This window comes from Petromyzon marinus, chromosome 71, assembly GCF_048934315.1.
Source record: "Petromyzon marinus isolate PM22_M1 ecotype Great Lakes invasive population chromosome 71, UKy_Petmar_22M1.pri1.0, whole genome shotgun sequence".
NCBI lineage: Eukaryota > Metazoa > Chordata > Hyperoartia > Petromyzontiformes > Petromyzontidae > Petromyzon > Petromyzon marinus.
In genome coordinates, this window is record NC_133737.1 from 1,636,959 (window position 1) to 1,657,620 (window position 20,662).

Below are 20,662 nucleotides of genomic sequence, written 5' to 3' on the forward strand. Positions count from 1 at the left end.
GGAAGCTACCGACATGCCAAATTTCAAGTGTGTAGCATGTTGGGAAGTATGCTGCACATTTCAAACAGACACAAATTCACAAATTTCCATTTTATAAATATAGATAAATCAGCATTTTGCGACCGCCACTGCCACCATGTGGCATATTATTACGTGCCAGGGACTCTATGAGAGGACAACAGTCCGAGGCCATAATTGGCAATAAGTAACGGCAAAGCAGTTACAAGCGACTCAGAATTGTGCGCAGTTGCCTATATAGTACACGACTTCCCTGATGGCAAACACCTTCAGCGAGCGCGATGCCAATCATCCGCGTCCAATAAAAAGCATAGGACAAGTTCTTAGTAACAACTCCTTACCAACAACTCCTTACCAACAACTCCTTAATAACAACTCCTTACTAACAACTCCTTACCAACAACTCCTTAATAACAACTCCTTACTAACAACTCCTTACTTAATAACAACTCCTTACTAGCAACTCCTTACTTACTAACAACTCCTTACTAACAACTCCCTACTTACTAACAACTCCTATCATTTTTAATTGCTGGAGGGGTTACCCCTCCCTGCCTGAAAATCCTGGCTCCACCTCTGAGTGTGTGACAGTGTCAAGTTTGTATTTGCAGTAAAGTCTATTAACTCTATTGTGCACGAAGGTTATATCAAAACGGTAGTTTATTTTTATTTTCCTCTGGAACTCATTGTAAGAATGGAGTCGGGAAGTTATCACAGCACACGTGCAGCTGAAGTTGGAACTGTTCATCCCAGCATTCAAGGACATCTGTGCCTGGCTTCACACCTCTAAGTTGCGATTGAACATTTATTTATGCATTTCTGCATAGCACAAATAGTATTATTTTCCACACCCTTTGCTATGTCAGCTGAATTTAGCTTTCATAAATATTCCTTTTGAAGCCAGACAGCTGAAATTGTGTGCTCGGAGTTTTGGATTAACATTCATTTTGAAGATACGAGGGCTTCCAGGCACGTTTATGACATTTGCCCTCTCATTGTGTGCCATAACAGCCCGTGTGATGAATTTGGGACACGTTTCCACTATATCATGCATATATGAATAAGTATAGACATGTAAGTCGTGTTATTGTGTATATATGCATTTCTCTGTGCATCGATACTGACGTGTAGATGGTGTGGATATTATTTTTTTCTGTCTGCAGCTGTCACTTCCTCTGCAGAATTTGTCTGATGGAGCAAAGGCACTCGGCGCGGCTCGGTGCAAAAAGGCAACAATGCGACCGGCGTGCGAACAGCACGGATCGTTCTGCACATTTGACACAGCACCAGAGAACTCACACAGGAGAGAACCCCTTCAACTGCAGTGTGTGTGGGATGGCGTTTATACATTCATCTACTCTTGTAATACACCAGAGAACACACACGGGAGAGAAACCCTTCAAATGCAGTGTGTGTGGGAAGGGGTTTGCACAGTCACCACATCTTCAAAGACACCAGAGAACACACACAGGAGAGAAACCCTTCAAGTGCAGTGTGTGTGGTAAGGCGTTTGCACTTTCATTTACACTTGTAACACACCAGAGAACACACACAGGAGAGAAACCCTTCAAGTGCAGTGTGTGTGGTAAGGCGTTTGCACTTTCATTTACACTTGTAACACACCAGAGAACACACACAGGAGAGAAACCCTTCAAGTGCAGTGTGTGTGGGAAGGCCTTTGCACATTCATCTGCTCTTGTAACACACCATAGAACACACACAGGAGAGAAACCCTTCAAGTGCATTGTGTGTGGGACGGCATTTTCAGATTCATCTACTCTTAAAAAACACCAGAGAACACACACGGGAGATAAACCCTTCAAGTGCAGTGTGTGTGGGAAGGCGTTTGCACTTTCATCTACTCTTGTAAAACACCAGAGAACACACACAGGAGATAAACCCTTCAAGTGCAGTGTGTGTGGGAAGGCGTGTGCACAGTCATCTGCTCTTGTAACACACCAGAGAACTCACACAGGAGAGAAACCCTTCAAGTGCAGTGTGTGTGGGAAAGCGTTTGCACGTTCAACACATCTTCAAATACACCAGAGAACTCAAAAGCATCTGAAGATCCACAAGGAGTGGAGTCTGAAATCAGCTTGTGGAAGTCAAAGTGCCGCAATGAGCCCATCCCTCATGAAACAAGAACCGGAAGAAAATCCCAGCTTGGACACTTTTAAAGGTATCGAGGTGAAATATGAAGAGGTGAAGGTGAAATGTGAAGAAGTGATGGTGAAGAGCGAAGAAGTGAGTGTAAAATGTGAAGATGAAGATTCAACTCCAAAATCGGACCTTCACATCGATGGAGGCAACGTGAAGCAGGAGGAGAATTCTGACGGCGAGGCAGAGCGAGGCAACTCCCAGCAGTTTGTGGAAGTGGAGGTGTGGGTGGACTTCCTAGACAATACAAAGTCAAATGGAGACCCGGTAGATGTGTAAGCTTGAGACAATGTCGCTCCAATAGATGCACCTTTGGCACATACCTTTAATGACAAGAATGAAGTTGAACACTCAATTGCGAGTTTCAACCTGCAGGGTAAGAGCAGCCAGTCTTTGTGGACCTGTGGGTTGGGTAGATCTCTAACCAGGAGCGAGAGCCAAGAAGCTCCCAAGCGTTGACTATGTTATAATTGCAATTATATGGTGGTTGCTTAATCACCTCTGGCAATTCGGAGTTTTGTATCGTTTCTCATCTCAAACACTCGAAGAGCACCCCCAAGTAGCAGCTGCCCCTGTGTGGCACAAGGTGGTGGCCCTGCACCGGCCTGCATGTGGACAAGAGCCTGTCAGTATGGGGCGCTGGTTGATGTGGCATCTCAGTTGTGTAGTTAGTAAGTAATGTTTAGAATTTGCTCAATTTTGACCCAGACGCCAGCATGCAATGGCCTACTCGTTTTGATTGGCGCAATAGTATGTTGTACATACACTGTTAAGCAGACGGTACGTATGTTTTAAAATAGCTTCTTGTTAGTACGATGTAACCTGATGCAATATATTTAACTGCAGTAATTCAATTTTGTTAATATGCCTGTCAGTTTAGAATGAATACTTGTCTGATTGTGTGCGTATATATAACATTTTGTCTTTAAGGGTGAAACATTGAATAAGTGATGTTAGGACAAATTGTGTGTTTTGGAAGTAACCTGTACAGATAACTCAGGTGAGACTCATTGTTCTTGTGATGAAGGTCAAAGGGTATTTTTGTGTTTTCAGGAAGCTTCTCCCTCTGGAGCTAGTCATTGTCTTTGAAATAGGGAGCACACTCGAATTATTAATCAGTTACACGTAGAGGAGATACATTCTCTACAACACGAATTATAATTTAGTATTACGTGTTGACGTAGATTTTGTCTAACTAGGTCTAGAAATGCTCCTTGCTGATTAACGTCTGGATGTTCACAACCAAGGGTTGAAGCAAGCCTGACCGCCTGCGCCGCCCCTCACAACCATTTACGGCCTGGGGCCAAGAAAGTCACGAAGAAAACTGCACACGAACGACGCCTCCACGCAAGCACCTGATGCTCCGTTTTGAAGTTTTAAAATGAAACAGTTTTAATTTGATTATGCTTTGAATTCGATAATTGTATTTCTTCATTAAAAGCTTATCTCATTTTACATCTGGAACACTTATTTGAAAACGACATTTGGTATGAATTTTCTCTCGTCATTAATTATTATTTTTTTATTAGATAATTGTATTCATTAAAAGCTTATCTCATTTTACATCTGGAAGACTTATTTCGTGTGAATTTTCTCTCGTCATTAGGTAGATGGCCTTGCCGGGGGTTTGGTTCGATGCGGACTTTCACCTGGTTGGGATCGCGGGATCCAGATGAGGCGACACAGAGCTGGCCGTGCGAGAAGACCGCCGTCCGCAGATCGATTACAACGCGATCGAACGTCTGTCCCTGCGCCTCCGTCGTTCATGCAGGGGACGCGTAGGTCTGCAGCGCCCCCTGCATGAATATGACGGAACGTGCAGCGTTAGTCACGAAGTTGTGCATAAGCGCCACAACAAGGCGCTGTAAGCTGACCTGCCACCACGTTCACGGGTCAACAGGGGGCAGCCGAGAGAGCGAGGTGCGTAGGGGTCGATGAAAGTAAACCCCTGCCCCCCCTCCCCGTGACCGGAGACTACCACACCTGACCCTCCACCCGTCCCTAAGGCCCCTTAAGATAAGACCTTCCAGAAGGTTCTGGGAGGGGGGGGGTTCAGGAGGGGAGGGGTGACCCCGACCTGGGGTTAAAAGCCCGGCCCCCTGGACTGGCCGGGCAGTGTTCACCAACTCAAGCCTGAAGACATCCGAAGACCTGAAGACTGGACCAGCACCCAGGGACCCTCAACCGAGGCTCTTGTTAGAGCCGGGTTGTAGCGGACCAGAGGTGAGCTCCCGTACCCTGTCTGGGACGGGTCGTCCAGTCTTCCTTTAACGCCGGGCTAAGGGACCTGTGGGTAGCAGAGCCCGGAGTGTGCAGGCTGCCATAGAAGGGAGGCTGTCACTCCCGGAGGCTATTGGGTGGAAGGGGCCGTACCCCTTCGTGTTACAGTAGTGTGAAGAGCCGAGTTCGAAAGAGTTATAATAAACGCGTTGCCTCAACCAGACGTCTCCGTGTGGTTAGTTAAGGACACAACGCTTATATAAAAGAGAATAGCCAGTGCGTTTTCAAAGTACCTTCTTTTTAGAGAAATAAATTTCGCGTGAGCCCACCGCATTAAAACAATGCTCAGCTGAGCGGGGCGAGCCACACGGAGTGGGGGGGGGGTCACCTTATCTTTGTCACGTGCCGTAGCTCACGTGACTTCTGCCGCGACAATGTCTGGATGTTTTCGTCTGAGGACGACCGCTCGTGTTGCGATCGAAACGTCGCGATTTATTTTTTATAATTTAATTTTTTCGACCTACATCACTTCACTGAAAGAACCAAAGAGTATGAAAGACGTCTTGTCTGCTGATCTTGTTCATATCCGTGTACATCGATATCCCACATTGCTTACACGTACACACCACACACAATGAAACAAGAACGACTTCCGGGGATGGGCAAAGATCGAGGAATCTCTTTCAATGGAGCGAGTTAAGTGTGTTCGATTCAACATCTCTCTGTCCATCTGTGTCTCTGTTCTCCTCTGTGTCCCTCTCTCTCCGACTGTGTCTCTGTCGTCTCTGTATCTTTCTTTCTGTCTTCCTCTTGTCTGTGTCTGTCCACCTCTCTCTTGTCAGTCTCTGTGTGTGTCTCTATCAGCGTCTTTCCAACCGTATTCAACTACTGTCAGTAGCACGCGACTCAAACTTGCTCCGAGTCTCTTGTGTGTACGTGGACCTTATTTTGCACCGTATGTAGCCAACCGTGCTAATCTGTGGGTCTCTGTGTGAGTCTCTGTGTGTATCTGTAACTTATTTCGCACCGTACATAGCCGAACCTGCACAGGAGGAGCGGCAGGTATCTGTGGAGCTGTGGGCTGGGTACATCTGTCAGCAGGAGCGAGAGACAATGAAGCTCCCAAGCATTCACTACGTTACCAACATCATATTTGCACTCATAAATCACTTGCCTAATTGCCTCGGCAACTCGGTGTTTCGTATCGAATTTCATCTCAAACAATCGAAGGACCCCCCCCCCCCGCCAAGTGGCAGCTGCCCCTGTGTGGCACAAGGTGGCCCTACACCGGCCTGCACGTGGACATGAGTCTGTTGGTAGGGGGCGATCATTGACGCGCTATCTCCCTTGTGTAGTTTCTGAATAATGTTTGGAATTTCCACAATTTTGACCGTGACACCAACATGCAATGACCTGTGCGTTGTGAATGACACCGCTATGTTTTACATCTGCCGTTAAGCAGACTGCGCATATTTTTGTGAATGTTACTGGGGTAGCCAGGTGTGTCTGTCGGATTTGACCCTTGAACCTCTGCAATAAATAATGTGCTACCATATTCTTGGTTCTTTCAGTTGGCGCCGATGATAGCAGCCTCGGCCGGTTGGTGCGCCCTGTTTTGTCTGGTTTTGTCTTGTTTTGCTTGATTACCCGTGCTGGTGATAAGGGCCTGCTGTTCAGCACACCCGCGCTAGTGAGAGGGGCCTGCTGTTCAGCACACCCTCGCTGGTGAGAGAGGCCTGCTGCTCAGCACACTCGTGCTGGTGAGAGGGACCTGCTGTTCCGCACACCTGTGTTGGTGAGAGAGGCTTGCTGTTCAGCACACCTGTGCTAGTGAGAGGGGCCTGCTGTTCAGCACACCTGTGCTGGTGAGAGGGGCCTGCTGTTCAGCACACCCGTGCTGGTGAGAGAGGCTTGCTGTTCAGCACACCTGTGCTGGTGAGAGAGGCCTGCTGTTCAGCACACCCGTGCTGGTGAGAGGGGACTGCTGTTTAGCACACCTGTGCTGGTGAGAGGGGCCTGCTGTTCAGCACAATCGTGCCGGTGAGAGAGGCCTGCTGTTCAGCACACCCGTGATGGTGAGAAGATGGCGCCGATGATGGTAGCCTCAGCCGGTCAGTGCGCCCTGTTTTGTCTTGTCTGTTAATTCAGTGTTTTGCCAAGATTTTTGGAGTTCCCTAACAAGAGACAAACTTTTAACATCAGGGAAACAACTCCTGTGGATTTATTTCCCAACTTTCTGCTTCCAGCGGCAGAAAATGTGGGATTTCTAGTCATAGCTGCGCTAGGCTTTGCTCAAGCAGCGAAACGCCGCCCAAGAGGTAAATGGTCGGGGGCTCTTGTACGGCTATGCAGACGCGGGATCCGAACGTTGCTTCCGAACTTTTTCCTCTCCAACATACGTTCACTGTGCAACAATATGGACGAACTTCAGCTACTGATGGTGAAAAACAGAGACTTTCTTTCATCTTCTGTCTTGTGCTTCACAGAGACATGGCTGTGTGATTTGATTCCAGACACTGCGTTACAACTGGCAGGAGTCCATCTTGTAAGATTGGATCGTGACTCATCGGCAAGATGAAAAGCGGTGGTATTTGTTTTTACATTAACAGTGGCTGGTGTGTAGATGTCACAGTGATTCTGCAACATTGTTCTCCGCTCCTTGAATTATTTTTCATAAACTGTAAACCTTTCTACTTGCCTCGCGAGTTCGCGTCGCTCATTTTGGTCGGAGTTTACTTGCCGCCGGGTCCTCAGGTTAAAGAGGCCCATCGCATGCTCACCAACCAGATTCTGAGTGTGGAGCGAGCAAATCCAGATTCGCTGGTTATCGTACTTGGCGACTTTAACAAAGGTAATCTCAGCCACGAACTCCACAAATACATACAATTCATTAAATGCCCTACCAGAGAAGGGAACACTCTGGATCACTGCTACACTACAGTCAGTAGAGCCTACCACGCCGTCCCCCGAGCAGCACTGGGACACTCTGACCATGCCATGGTCCACCTGATTCCTGCATACAGGCAGAAACTATAGCTCTGTAAACCTGCTGTGAGGACATCTAAACAGTGGACCAGTGAGGCTGTGGAGGATTTGCAGGCGTGCTTGGACTGTACTAACTGGGATAAGTTCACGACTGCTATCAAGAGACTGGATGAACTCACAGAGGCTGTGACGTCGTACATCAGCTTCTGTGAGGACTGCTATATTCCAACACGTACCAGCGTGAACTTCAACAACAACAAGCCCTGGTTCTCAGCAAAGCTCAGAAGGTTGAGGTTGGAGAAGGAGGAAGCGTTTAGGAGTGGTGATAGAGACAGATTCAAGGAGACGAAGAACAGGTTTAGCAAGGCGGTGAGAGAGGCTAAACGACTGTACTCAGAGAGACTAAAACACCAGTTCTCTGCTAACGACTCTGCTTCTCTCTGGAGACCGCTCAGGCAGATCACCAACTACAAGCCCAGAGCCCCCCACACCACTAACGACTCCCGCCTGGCCAACGACCTGAACGAGTTCTACTGCAGATTTGAAAGACAATTGGACTGTCCTGAACTATCCCTTCCCACCCAAGAGGCCCCATTCCCCACCCCTACTACAGAGACAACTCTCTCCTTTCCGGAGGGAGAAGTTAATAGACTTTTCAAGAGGCAGAACCCACGCAAAGCAGCTGGGCCGGACTCTGTCTCTCCAGCCACCCCCAGGCACTGCGCTGACCAGCTGTCTCCGGTGTTTACCAACATCTTTAACACCTCCCTGGAGACATGCCATGTACCAGCCTGTCTCAAGTCCTCCACCATCATCCCTGTGCCCAAAAAGCTAAGGCCAACAGGACTAAATGATTATAGACCGGGCGCCCTTACCTCTGTGGTAATGAAGTCTTTTGAGCGCCTGGTCCTGGCACACCTCAAAGCCATCACAGACCCTCTCCTGGACCCCCTTCAGTATGCCTACACAGGTCTGTGGACGACGCAGTTAACATGGCCCTCCACGTCATCCTACAGCATCTGGACTCCCGAGCATCCTACACCAGGATCCTGTTTGTGGACTTCAGCTCTGCCTTCAACACCATCATCCCTGCCCTGCTTCAGGACGAGCTCTTCCAGCTGAACGTGCCCGACTCCACCTGCAGGTGGATCACAGACTTCCTGTCTGACAGGAAGCAGTACATTAAGCTGGGAACACAAGTCTCTGACTCCAGGTACATCAGCACCGGAACTCCTCAGGGCTGCGTCCTTTCCCCACTGCTCTTCTCCCTGTACACCAACAGCTGCACCTCCAATCATCTGTCCGTCAAACTCTTGAAGTTTGCGGATGACACCACCCTCATTGGGCTGATCTCTGGTGGGGATGAGTCTGACTATGGGTGGGAAGCTGACAACCTGGTGACCTGGTGTAGCCAGAACAACTTAGAGCTAAATGCTCTAAAGACAGTTGAGATGGTTGTGGACTTCAAGAAAAATACAGCCCCACTTACCCCCATCACCCTGTGCGACTTCCCAGTCAAAACTGTAGAGTCCTTCCGTTTCCTGGGCACTATTCTCTCCCGGGACCTCAAGTGGGAAGTGAACATCAGCCCTTTCACCAAGAGAGCTCAACAGATGATGTACTTCCAACGGCAGCTGAATAAATGCAACCTGCCAAAGACAATGATGGTGCACTTCTATACAGCAATCATTGAATCCATCCTCACCTTCTCCATAACCGTCTGGTACGCTGCTGCCACTACCAAGGACAAGAGCAGACTGCAGCATATCATCCACACTCCCGTCGCTCCAGAAGGACTCTGACCCAATTCTCCCTCCTCCCCCATTATGTCCCCAAAGCCCGTTAACCCCCGGGTCACATGACGTCATCCTGACCATCCAATCAAATCCTCTTTTCCGGCCGTTTTGAGCGCTCTGGCCGTTGGTGGGGGGGGGGGGGGGGGTCGCGTCATCCCCCCCCTCCTTCCCATTGTCTCTGTGCCTGCGTTCCTCGCCGGTGACTCACCGATAATCCCCTTGGCCCCTCCCACTTAAGTCAACTTCTTATCTGCCTCGAGGCTTTTCCCTCCCACCCCACTGTTTACCCTTACGCTGGGTACTGGCTGAAGGTCCCACCCCCCCCCCCCCCCCCCGTGTTGTGAATGCTTCAATGCGGCCGGCCTGTAAAGCTCCACGCCCCCCTTTTTGGTGGGGCCGCCAGTTAATCCGGTCTGGGGGGCTCAGCCAATTTCCTGGTCCGGGGAAACCGTGGAACGTCCCTGCTAGTGGAGTTCTCGGGTGAAAACCCATCGTACCAGGTGATCCCTCCTCGAGACCCTACGGGGGTGCATGCGAGTGTTTAGTGGGGCGTGTGTTTAGTGGGGCGTGCATTCATGGGGTGGGTGTGGGGGGGGCACGTGGAGGGGGTAGCGCCGATCGAGCTGCTCCGCTGCGGTGGCACCACACAATCTACCAACCCTCGAGGACCTGCACACCTCGAGGAGCATGAGGCGAGCGAGGAAGATTTGTGGCCGATTCCTCCCACCCTGGACACTTCTCTGTTCCAGCTACTCAACTCCGACAGAAGGCTGCGGTCCATCAGGACCAAAACCTCACACCACAAAAACAGATTCTTCCCATCCGCTGCTGGCCTCTTCAACAAGGCCAAGGGCTTACACTGACTTTAACATTTTATCTACAAAATGACACCTTGCCATATTTACACTATGTTACCCTATTTGTATTTTTAGATTGTATCTCATAGCTAATTTATATTCAATATTTATTCAAAATTTTACATACGTTAGCCCCTTAGTGTTAGTTAGACGTTGTACCTTTAGTATAGTTAGACTTGTATACCACTTATTTAAGATTCCTATATGTTGAATGTAAATTCCTTGTCTGTACGAACTTTCATGGCGAATAAAACCCTTTCTGATTTAAACCCTTTCTGATTAAAGTCATGTAAATAGAAAACAAAAATAAAGAAAAATGTGGTTATTTTTATTATTTAAATTGTCATTTCAGTTCATTATTTTCTTTTGAGTAACATGTTTTTTAATCTACCAGACTTTACCGAAAGAAGCAAGAATATTAATTCCTGCAGTCACAAAAGTTTTAAGTCAAAATAGAATGCGCCACCACTCGGCTCGCCTCAATCTGCGTGGGGGCTTGGCCCCCCCTCACACACACAAAGTGTGTACACACACACAGTGTACACACACACACAGTGTACACACACAGTTTTCAAACACACAGTGTGCACACACACAGTGTACACAGTGTACACACAGTGTACACACACACTGTCTACACACACACAGTGTACACACACAGTGTACACACACACAGTGTACACACACACACACCGTGTACACACAGTGTGTACACACACAGTGTACTCACAGTGTGTACACAGTGTACACACACACCGTGTGTACACACACAGTGTACACACACATACAGTGTACACACATACAGTGTACACATAGTGTACACACACAGTGTACACACACAGTGTACACACAGTGTACACACAGTGTACACACACACAGTGTACACACACAGTGTACACACACAGTGTACACACACACAATGTGTACACACACAGTGTACACACACAGTGTACACACAGTGTACACACAGTGTACACACACACAGTGTACACACACAGTGTACACACACACAATGTGTACACACAGTGTACAGACACACACTGTGTGTGTGTGTCTGACACGCAGTGTGTGCACACACGCAGTGTGCACACACGCAGTGTGCACACACGCAGTGTGCACACACGCAGTGTACACACACACAATGTGTGCACACTGCGTGTCAGACACACACTGTGTGTGTGTCTGACACGCAGTGTGCACACACACACACGCAGTGTGCACACACACACACACGCAGTGTGCACACACACACACACGCAGTGTGCACACACACACACAGTGTACAAACACACACAGTGTACAAACACACACAGTGTACAAACACACACAGTGTACAAACACACACACACAGTGTACAAACACACACACACAGTGTACAAACACACACAGTGTGTGCACAATAATGTCCACGTTGTTGCTCAGCTCACACACCCAAGGGGTCTCTGATCAAGAGAGGGAGCAATGGAAAATTAATTTAAATCAACTTAAACTCAAACCCCGCTCTGTGACGTCACCACTCAGCATTACCTCAGCGGCGTGAAACGCCAGGGGGAGGTGTACCTCGCTAGTGATGTCATGTCACTAAGGTATTCACCCCACCCTGTCCAAGACTCCTTTGAGCGTGACGTCAACTCTGCCTGGGTCGCTGCTGCTTTCTGTTCAAGTGACGTCATGTCACCTCCTGCTGCCGCGTGACGTCACGAGATAACAGGAAGCTGCTGCTCCGCCGTGCACTGAAATCTGAGGTGAGAAATTCTCATCGCGGTTGTGGTGGTTGTGGTGGTGGTTGTGGTGGTTGTTGTGGTGGTTGTTGTGGTGGTTGTTGTGGTGGTTGTTGTGGTGGTGGTTGTGGTGGTTGTGGTGGTTTTTGTGGTGGTGGTTGTTGTGGTGGTGGTTGTGGTGGTTTTTGTGGTGGTGGTTGTGGTGGTGGTTGTGGTTGTTGTGGTGGTTGTTGTGGTGGTTGTTGTGGTGGTTGTTGTGGTGGTTGTTGTGGTGGTGGTGGTTGTTGTGGGGGTGGTTGTTGTGGTTGTGGTGGTGTTTGTGGTGGTTGTTGTAGTGGTGGTGGTTGTGGTGGTTGTAGTGGTGGTTGTGGTGGTGGTGGTTGTTGTGTTGGTTGTTTGTTGGTTGTTGTGATGGTTGTTGTGGTGGTGGATGTGGTGGTGGTTGTGGTGGTGCTTGTGGTGGTGGGTGGGTGGTTGTAGTGGTGGTTGTGGTAGTGGTTGTTGTGGTGGTTGTGGTGGTGGTTGTGGTGATGGGTGTGGTGGTGTTTGTGGTGGTGGGTGTGGTGGTTGTGGTTGTGGGGGTGGTTGTTGTTTACCGGGGTAGAGTCTCGCTCTCTCTCTCGTATGGATGTCAATTGAGTAGCAGGGAGCATGGAAGCGATGTCCAGGTTGGAACTTTACAGCACGGGGCCTAGCCACGCGGGGCGTTGCCTCCTGCCCTCGCCTGAACGCGTTTGCTTCAATTCTCTCACTTAAGTTTAATTTGTCTTCACTCGGCTCGCCACTTTGTCACTTTGTTTTATTTTTAAATATTCACGCAGTTTTAATTTCATTATTTTTTACCAGGCCAAGCCCGCTTGAGCTGCTTTACCACTTTTGTTTTCAAAAGCGACCTGCCCACAACACAAGGTGAGGCTCATCAACAGCGTGGCGGTGTTCACTCTAGACGCGCGGCGGTGTTCACTCTGGGCGCGTGGCGGTGTTCACTCTGGGCCAGCGGCGGTGTTCACTCTGGGCGCGTGGCGGTGTTCACTCTGGGCGCGTGGCGGTGTTCACTCTGGGCCAGCGGCGGTGTTCACTCTAGACGCGTGGCGGTGTTCACTCTGGGCATGTGGCGGTGTTCACTCTAGACGCGCGGCGGTGTTCACTCTAGACGCGTGGCGGTGTTCACTCTAGACGCGTGGCGGTGTTCACTCTGGGCATGTGGCGGTGTTCACTCTAGACGCGCGGCGGTGTTCACTCTAGACGCGTGGCGGTGTTCACTCTAGACGCGTGGCGGTGTTCACTCTGGGCGCGTGGCGGTGTTCACTCTAAACGCGTGGCGGTGTTCACTCTAGACGCGTGGTGGTGTTCACTCTGGGTGCCTTGCGGTGTTCACTCTGGGCGCGTGGCGGTGTTCACTTTGGGCGCGTGGCGGTGTTCACTCTGGGCGCGTGGCGGTGTTCACTCTAGACGCGTGGCGGTGTTCACTCTAGACGCGTGACGGTGTTCACTCTGGGCACGTGGCGGTGTTCACTCTGAACGCGTGGCGGTGTTCACTCTGGACGCGTGGCGGTGTTCACTCTGGACGAGTGGCAGTGTTCCCTCTTGACGCACGGCGGTGTTCACTCTGGGCGCGCAGCCGTGTTCACTCCGGGCGCGTGGCGGTGTTCACTCTGGGCACGTGGCGGTGTTCACTCTACTTGGTGGAGTGAGGAAGCATGAATTCTGAGCAGGTGAAGGTGGCCAGGCGTGGGTCTGGACACACCACCAACTGTGAACTATGCCAGTGTGTGACAGTGGTGGAGCCAGTGGGGGTGGGGTGGCACGTGCCCCTCCAACGGTCCGATCGAAATCCCTAATTTCGATCGGACCGTTGGGGTTTATTAATAACTAGCTTCACTACCCGACTTCGCCCGGAACTTGGATTCTTGTCTTGGATAAATTTCAAATTTCATATTCCCTTATCTTTGTTGCAGGTTGATGCCACACACTCCATGGTCATTTCCCCCCCCCCCCCCCCCCCCAAATACAAAAGTAATACTTTTTGCATTGTGTCCTGTCTGGAAGCTACCGACATGCCAAATTTCAAGTGTGTAGCATGTTGGGAAGTATGCTGCACATTTCAAACAGACACAAATTCACAAATTTCGATTTTATAAATATAGATAAATCAGCATTTTGCGACCGCCACTGCCACCATGTGGCATATTATTACGTGCCAGGGACTCTATGAGAGGACAACAGTCCGAGGCCATAATTGGCAATAAGTAACGGCAAAGCAGTTACAAGCGACTCAGAATTGTGCGCAGTTGCCTATATAGTACACGACTTCCCTGATGGCAAACACCTTCAGCGAGCGCGATGCCAATCATCCGCGTCCAATAAAAAGCATAGGACAAGTCCTTAGTAACAACTCCTTACCAACAACTCCTTACCAACAACTCCTTAATAACAACTCCTTACTAACAACTCCTTACCAACAACTCCTTACCAACAACTCCTTAATAACAACTCCTTACTAACAACTCCTTACTTAATAACAACTCCTTACTAGCAACTCCTTACTTACTAACAACTCCTTACTAACAACTCCCTACTTACTTACAACTCCTATCATTTTTAATTGCTGGAGGGGTTACCCCTCCCTGCCTGAAAATCCTGGCTCCACCTCTGTGTGACAGTGTCAAGTTTGTATTTGCAGTAAAGTCTATTAACTCTATTGTGCACGAAGGTTATATCAAAACGGTAGTTTATTTTTATTTTCCTCTGGAACTCATTGTAAGAATGGAGTCGGGAAGTTATCACAGCACACGTGCAGCTGAAGTTGGAACTGTTCATCCCAGCATTCAAGGACATCTGTGCCTGGCTTCACACCTCTAAGTTGCGATTGAACATTTATTTATGCATTTCTGCATAGCACAAATAGTATTATTTTCCACACCCTTTGCTATGTCAGCTGAATTTAGCTTTCATAAATATTCCTTTTGAAGCCAGACAGCTGAAATTGTGTGCTCGGAGTTTTGGATTAACATTCATTTTGAAGATACGAGGGCTTCCAGGCACGTTTATGACATTTGCCCTCTCATTGTGTGCCATAACAGCACGTGTGATGAATTTGGGACACGTTTCCACTATATCATGCATATATGAATAAGTATAGACATGTAAGTCGTGTTATTGTGTATATATGCATTTCTCTGTGCATCGATACTGACGTGTAGATGGTGTGGATATTATTTTTTTCTGTCTGCAGCTGTCACTTCCTCTGCAGAATTTGTCTGATGGAGCAAAGGCACTCGGCGCGGCTCGGTGCAAAAAGGCAACAATGCGACCGGCGTGCGAACAGCACGGATCGTTCTGCACATTTGACACAGCACCAGAGAACTCACACAGGAGAGAACCCCTTCAACTGCAGTGTGTGTGGGATGGTGTTTATACATTCATCTACTCTTGTAATACACCAGAGAACACACACGGGAGAGAAACCCTTCAAATGCAGTGTGTGTGGGAAGGGGTTTGCACAGTCACCACATCTTCAAAGACACCAGAGAACACACACAGGAGAGAAACCCTTCAAGTGCAGTGTGTGTCGTAAGGCGTTTGCACTTTCATTTACACTTGTAACACACCAGAGAACACACACAGGAGAGAAACCCTTCAAGTGCAGTGTGTGTGGGAAGGCGTTTGCACTTTCATTTACACTTGTAACACACCAGAGAACACACACAGGAGAGAAACCCTTCAAGTGCAGTGTGTGTGGGAAGGCCTTTGCACATTCATCTGCTCTTGTAACACACCAGAGAACACACACAGGAGAGAAACCCTTCAAGTGCATTGTGTGTGGGATGGCATTTTCAGATTCATCTACTCTTAAAAAACACCAGAGAACACACACGGGAGATAAACCCTTCAAGTGCAATGTGTGTGGGAAGGCGTTTGCACTTTCATCTACTCTTGTAAAACACCAGAGAACACACACAGGAGATAAACCCTTCAAGTGCAGTGTGTGTGGGAAGGCGTTTGCACAGTCATCTGCTCTTGTAACACACCAGAGAACTCACACAGGAGATAAACCCTTCAAGTGCAGTGTGTGTGGGAAAGCGTTTGCACGTTCAACACATCTTCAAATACACCAGAGAACTCAAAGTGCCGCAATGAGCCCATCCCTCATGAAACAAGAACCGGAAGAAAATCCCAGCTTGGACACTTTTAAAGGTATCGAGGTGAAATATGAAGAGGTGAAGGTGAAATGTGAAGAAGTGATGGTGAAGAGCGAAGAAGTGAGTGTAAAATGTGAAGATGAAGATTCAACTCCAAAATCGGACCTTCACATCGATGGAGGCAACGTGAAGCAGGAGGAGAATTCTGACGGCGAGGCAGAGCGAGGCAACTCCCAGCAATTTGTGGAAGTGGAGGTGTGGGTGGACTTCCTAGACAATACAAAGTCAAATGGAGACCCGGTAGATGTGTAAGCTTGAGACAATGTCGCTCCAATAGATGCACCTTTGGCACAGACCTTTAATGACAAGAATGAAGTTGAACACTCAATTGCGAGTTTCAACCTGCAGGGTAAGAGCAGCCAGTCTTTGTGGACCTGTGGGTTGGGTAGATCTCTAACCAGGAGCGAGAGCCAAGAAGCTCCCAAGCGTTGACTATGTTATAATTGCAATTATATGGTGTTTGCTTAATCACCTCTGGCAATTCGGAGTTTTGTATCGTTTCTCATCTCAAACACTCGAAGAGCACCCCCAAGTAGCAGCTGCCCCTGTGTGGCACAAGGTGGTGGCCCTGCACCGGCCTGCATGTGGACAAGAGCCTGTCAGTATGGGGCGCTGGTTGATGTGTCATCTCAGTTGTGTAGTTAGTAGGTAATGTTTAGAATTTGCTCAATTTTGACCCAGACGCCAGCATGCAATGGCCTACTCGTTTTGATTGGCGCAATAGTATGTTGTACATACACTGTTAAGCAGACGGTACGTATGTTTTAAAATAGCTTCTTGTTAGTACGATGTAACCTGATGCAGTATATTTAACTGCAGTAATTCAATTTTGTTAATATGCCTGTCAGTTTAGAATGAATACTTGTCTGATTGTGTGCGTATATGTAACATTTTGTCTTTAAGGGTGAAACATTGAATAAGTGATGTTAGGACAAATTGTGTGTTTTGGAAGTAACCTGTACAGATAACTCAGGTGAGACTCATTGTTCTTGTGATGAAGGTCAAAGGGTATTTTTGTGTTTTCAGGAAGTTTCTCCCTCTGGAGCTGGTCATTGTCTTTGAAATAGGGAGCACACTCGAATTATTAATCAGTTACACGTAGAGGAGATACATTCTCTACAACACGAATTATAATTTAGTATTACGTGTTGACGTAGATTTTGTCTAACTAGGTCTAGAAATGCTCCTTGCTGATTAACGTCTGGATGTTCACAACCAAGGGTTGAAGCAAGCCTGACCGCCTGCGCCGCCCCTCACAACCATTTACGGCCTGGGGCCAAGAAAGTCACAAAGAAAACTGCACACGAACGACGCCTCCACGCAAGCACCTGATGCTCCGTTTTGAAGTTTTAAAATGAAACAGTTTTAATTTGATTATGCTTTGAATTCGATAATTGTATTTCTTCATTAAAAGCTTATCTCATTTTACATCTGGAACACTTATTTGAAAACGACATTTGGTATGAATTTTCTCTCGTCATTAATTATTATTTTTTTATTAGATAATTGTATTCATTAAAAGCTTATCTCATTTTACATCTGGAAGACTTATTTCGTGTGAATTTTCTCTCGTCATTAGGTAGATGGCCTTGCCGGGGGTTTGGTTCGATGCGGACTTTCACCTGGTTGGGATCGCGGGATCCAGATGAGGCGACACAGAGCTGGCCGTGCGAGAAGACCGCCGTCCGCAGATCGATTACAACGCGATCGAACGTCTGTCCCTGCGCCTCCGTCGTTCATGCAGGGGACGCGTAGGTCTGCAGCGCCCCCTGCATGAATATGACGGAACGTGCAGCGTTAGTCACGAAGTTGTGCATAAGCGCCACAACAAGGCGCTGTAAGCTGACCTGCCACCACGTTCACGGGTCAACAGGGGGCAGCCGAGAGAGCGAGGTGCGTAGGGGTCGATGAAAGTAAACCCCTGCCCCCCCTCCCCGTGACCGGAGACTACCACACCTGACCCTCCACCCGTCCCTAAGGCCCCTTAAGATAAGACCTTCCAGAAGGTTCTGGGAGGGGGGGGGTTCAGGAGGGGAGGGGTGACCCCGACCTGGGGTTAAAAGCCCGGCCCCCTGGACTGGCCGGGCAGTGTTCACCAACTCAAGCCTGAAGACATCCGAAGACCTGAAGACTGGACCAGCACCCAGGGACCCTCAACCGAGGCTCTTGTTAGAGCCGGGTTGTAGCGGACCAGAGGTGAGCTCCCGTACCCTGTCTGGGACGGGTCGTCCAGTCTTCCTTTAACGCCGGGCTAAGGGACCTGTGGGTAGCAGAGCCCGGAGTGTGCAGGCTGCCATAGAAGGGAGGCTGTCACTCCCGGAGGCTATTGGGTGGAAGGGGCCGTACCCCTTCGTGTTACAGTAGTGTGAAGAGCCGAGTTCGAAAGAGTTATAATAAACGCGTTGCCTCAACCAGACGTCTCCGTGTGGTTAGTTAAGGACACAACGCTTATATAAAAGAGAATAGCCAGTGCGTTTTCAAAGTACCTTCTTTTTAGAGAAATAAATTTCGCGTGAGCCCACCGCATTAAAACAATGCTCAGCTGAGCGGGGCGAGCCACACGGAGTGGGGGGGGGTCACCTTATCTTTGTCACGTGCCGTAGCTCACGTGACTTCTGCCGCGACAATGTCTGGATGTTTTCGTCTGAGGACGACCGCTCGTGTTGCGATCGAAACGTCGCGATTTATTTTTTATAATTTAATTTTTTCGACCTACATCACTTTACTGAAAGAACCAAAGAGTATGAAAGACGTCTTGTCTGCTGATCTTGTTCATATCCGTGTACATCGATATCCCACATTGCTTACACGTACACACCACACACAATGAAACAAGAACGACTTCCGGGGATGGGCAAAGATCGAGGAATCTCTTTCAATGGAGCGAGTTAAGTGTGTTCGATTCAACATCTCTCTGTCCATCTGTGTCTCTGTTCTCCTCTGTGTCCCTCTCTCTCCGACTGTGTCTCTGTCGTCTCTGTATCTTTCTTTCTGTCTTCCTCTTGTCTGTGTCTGTCCACCTCTCTCTTGTCAGTCTCTGTGTGTGTCTCTATCAGCGTCTTTCCAACCGTATTCAACTACTGTCAGTAGCACGCGACTCAAACTTGCTCCGAGTCTCTTGTGTGTACGTGGACCTTATTTTGCACCGTATGTAGCCAACCGTGCTAATCTGTGGGTCTCTGTGTGAGTCTCTGTGTGTATCTGTAACTTATTTCGCACCGTACATAGCCGAACCTGCACAGGAGGAGCGGCAGGTATCTGTGGAGCTGTGGGCTGGGTACATCTGTCAGCAGGAGCGAGAGACAATGAAGCTCCCAAGCATTCACTACGTTACCAACATCATATTTGCACTCATAAATCACTTGCCTAATTGCCTCGGCAACTCGGTGTTTCGTATCGAATTTCATCTCAAACAATCGAAGGACCCCCCCCCCCCCGCCAAGTGGCAGCTGCCCCTGTGTGGCACAAGGTGGCCCTACACCGGCCTGCACGTGGACATGAGTCTGTTGGTAGGGGGCGATCATTGACGCGCTATCTCCCTTGTGTAGTTTCTGAATAATGTTTGGAATTTCCACAATTTTGACCGTGACACCAACATGCAATGACCTGTGCGTTGTGAATGACACCGCTATGTTTTACATCTGCCGTTAAGCAGACTGCGCATATTTTTGTGAATGTTACTGGGGTAGCCAGGTGTGTCTGTCGGATTTGACCCTTGAACCTCTGCAATAAATAATGTGCTACCATATTCTTGGTTCTTTCAGTTGGCGCCGATGATAGCAGCCTCGGCCGGTTGGTGCGCCCTGTTTTGTCTGGTTTTGTCTTGTTTTGCTTGATTACCCGTGCTGGTGATAAGGGCCTGCTGTTCAGCACACCCGCGCTAGTGAGAGGGGCCTGCTGTTCAGCACACCCTCGCTGGTGAGAGAGGCCTGCTGCTCAGCACACTCGTGCTGGTGAGAGGGACCTGCTGTTCCGCACACCTGTGTTGGTGAGAGGGGCCTGCTGTTCAGCACACCCGTGCTGGTGAGAGAGGCTTGCTGTTCAGCACACCTGTGCTGGTGAGAGAGGCCTGCTGTTCAGCACACCCGTGCTGGTGAGAGAGGCTTGCTGTTCAGCACACCTGTGCTGGTGAGAGAGGCCTGCTGTTCAGCACACCCGTGCTGGTGAGAGGGGACTGCTGTTTAGCACACCTGTGCTGGTGAGAGGGGCCTGCTGTTCAGCACAATCGTGCCGGTGAGAGAGGCCTGCTGTTCAGCACACCCGTGATGGTGAGAAGATGGCGCCGATGATGGTAGCCTCAGCCGGTCAGTGCGCCCTGTTTTGTCTTGTCTGTTAATTCAGTGTTTTGCCAAGATTTTTGGAGTTCCCTAACAAGAGACAAACTTTTAACATCAGGGAAACAACTCCTGTGGATTTATTTCCCAACTTTCTGCTTCCAGCGGCAGAAAATGTGGGATTTCTAGTCATAGCTGCGCTAGGCTTTGCTCAAGCAGCGAAACGCCGCCCAAGAGGTAAATGGTCGGGGGCTCTTGTACGGCTATGCAGACGCGGGATCCGAACGTTGCTTCCAAACTTTTTCCTCTCCAACATACGTTCACTGTGCAACAATATGGACGAACTTCAGCTACTGATGGTGAAAAACAGAGACTTTCTTTCATCTTCTGTCTTGTGCTTCACAGAGACATGGCTGTGTGATTTGATTCCAG

The 20,662-nt window shown here is 48.9% G+C and overlaps 2 protein-coding genes across 2 annotated transcripts in view; one reads left to right on the forward strand and one right to left on the reverse strand.

Annotated features, from left to right (window-relative positions):
* Nucleotides 1–20,662, reverse strand: part of LOC116957256 (uncharacterized) — a 631,244-nt gene that overhangs the window by 334,651 nt on the left and 275,931 nt on the right. The window lies entirely within an intron of this gene.
* Nucleotides 418–17,489, forward strand: LOC142906805 (uncharacterized). Its single transcript, XM_076055351.1, has 3 exons — nucleotides 418–2,451; nucleotides 12,407–12,663; nucleotides 14,990–17,489. The coding sequence occupies exons 1-3, from the start codon at nucleotides 1,150–1,152 to the stop codon at nucleotides 16,206–16,208; spliced, it is 2,778 nt and encodes a 925-aa protein (XP_075911466.1). The 5' UTR covers nucleotides 418–1,149; the 3' UTR covers nucleotides 16,209–17,489.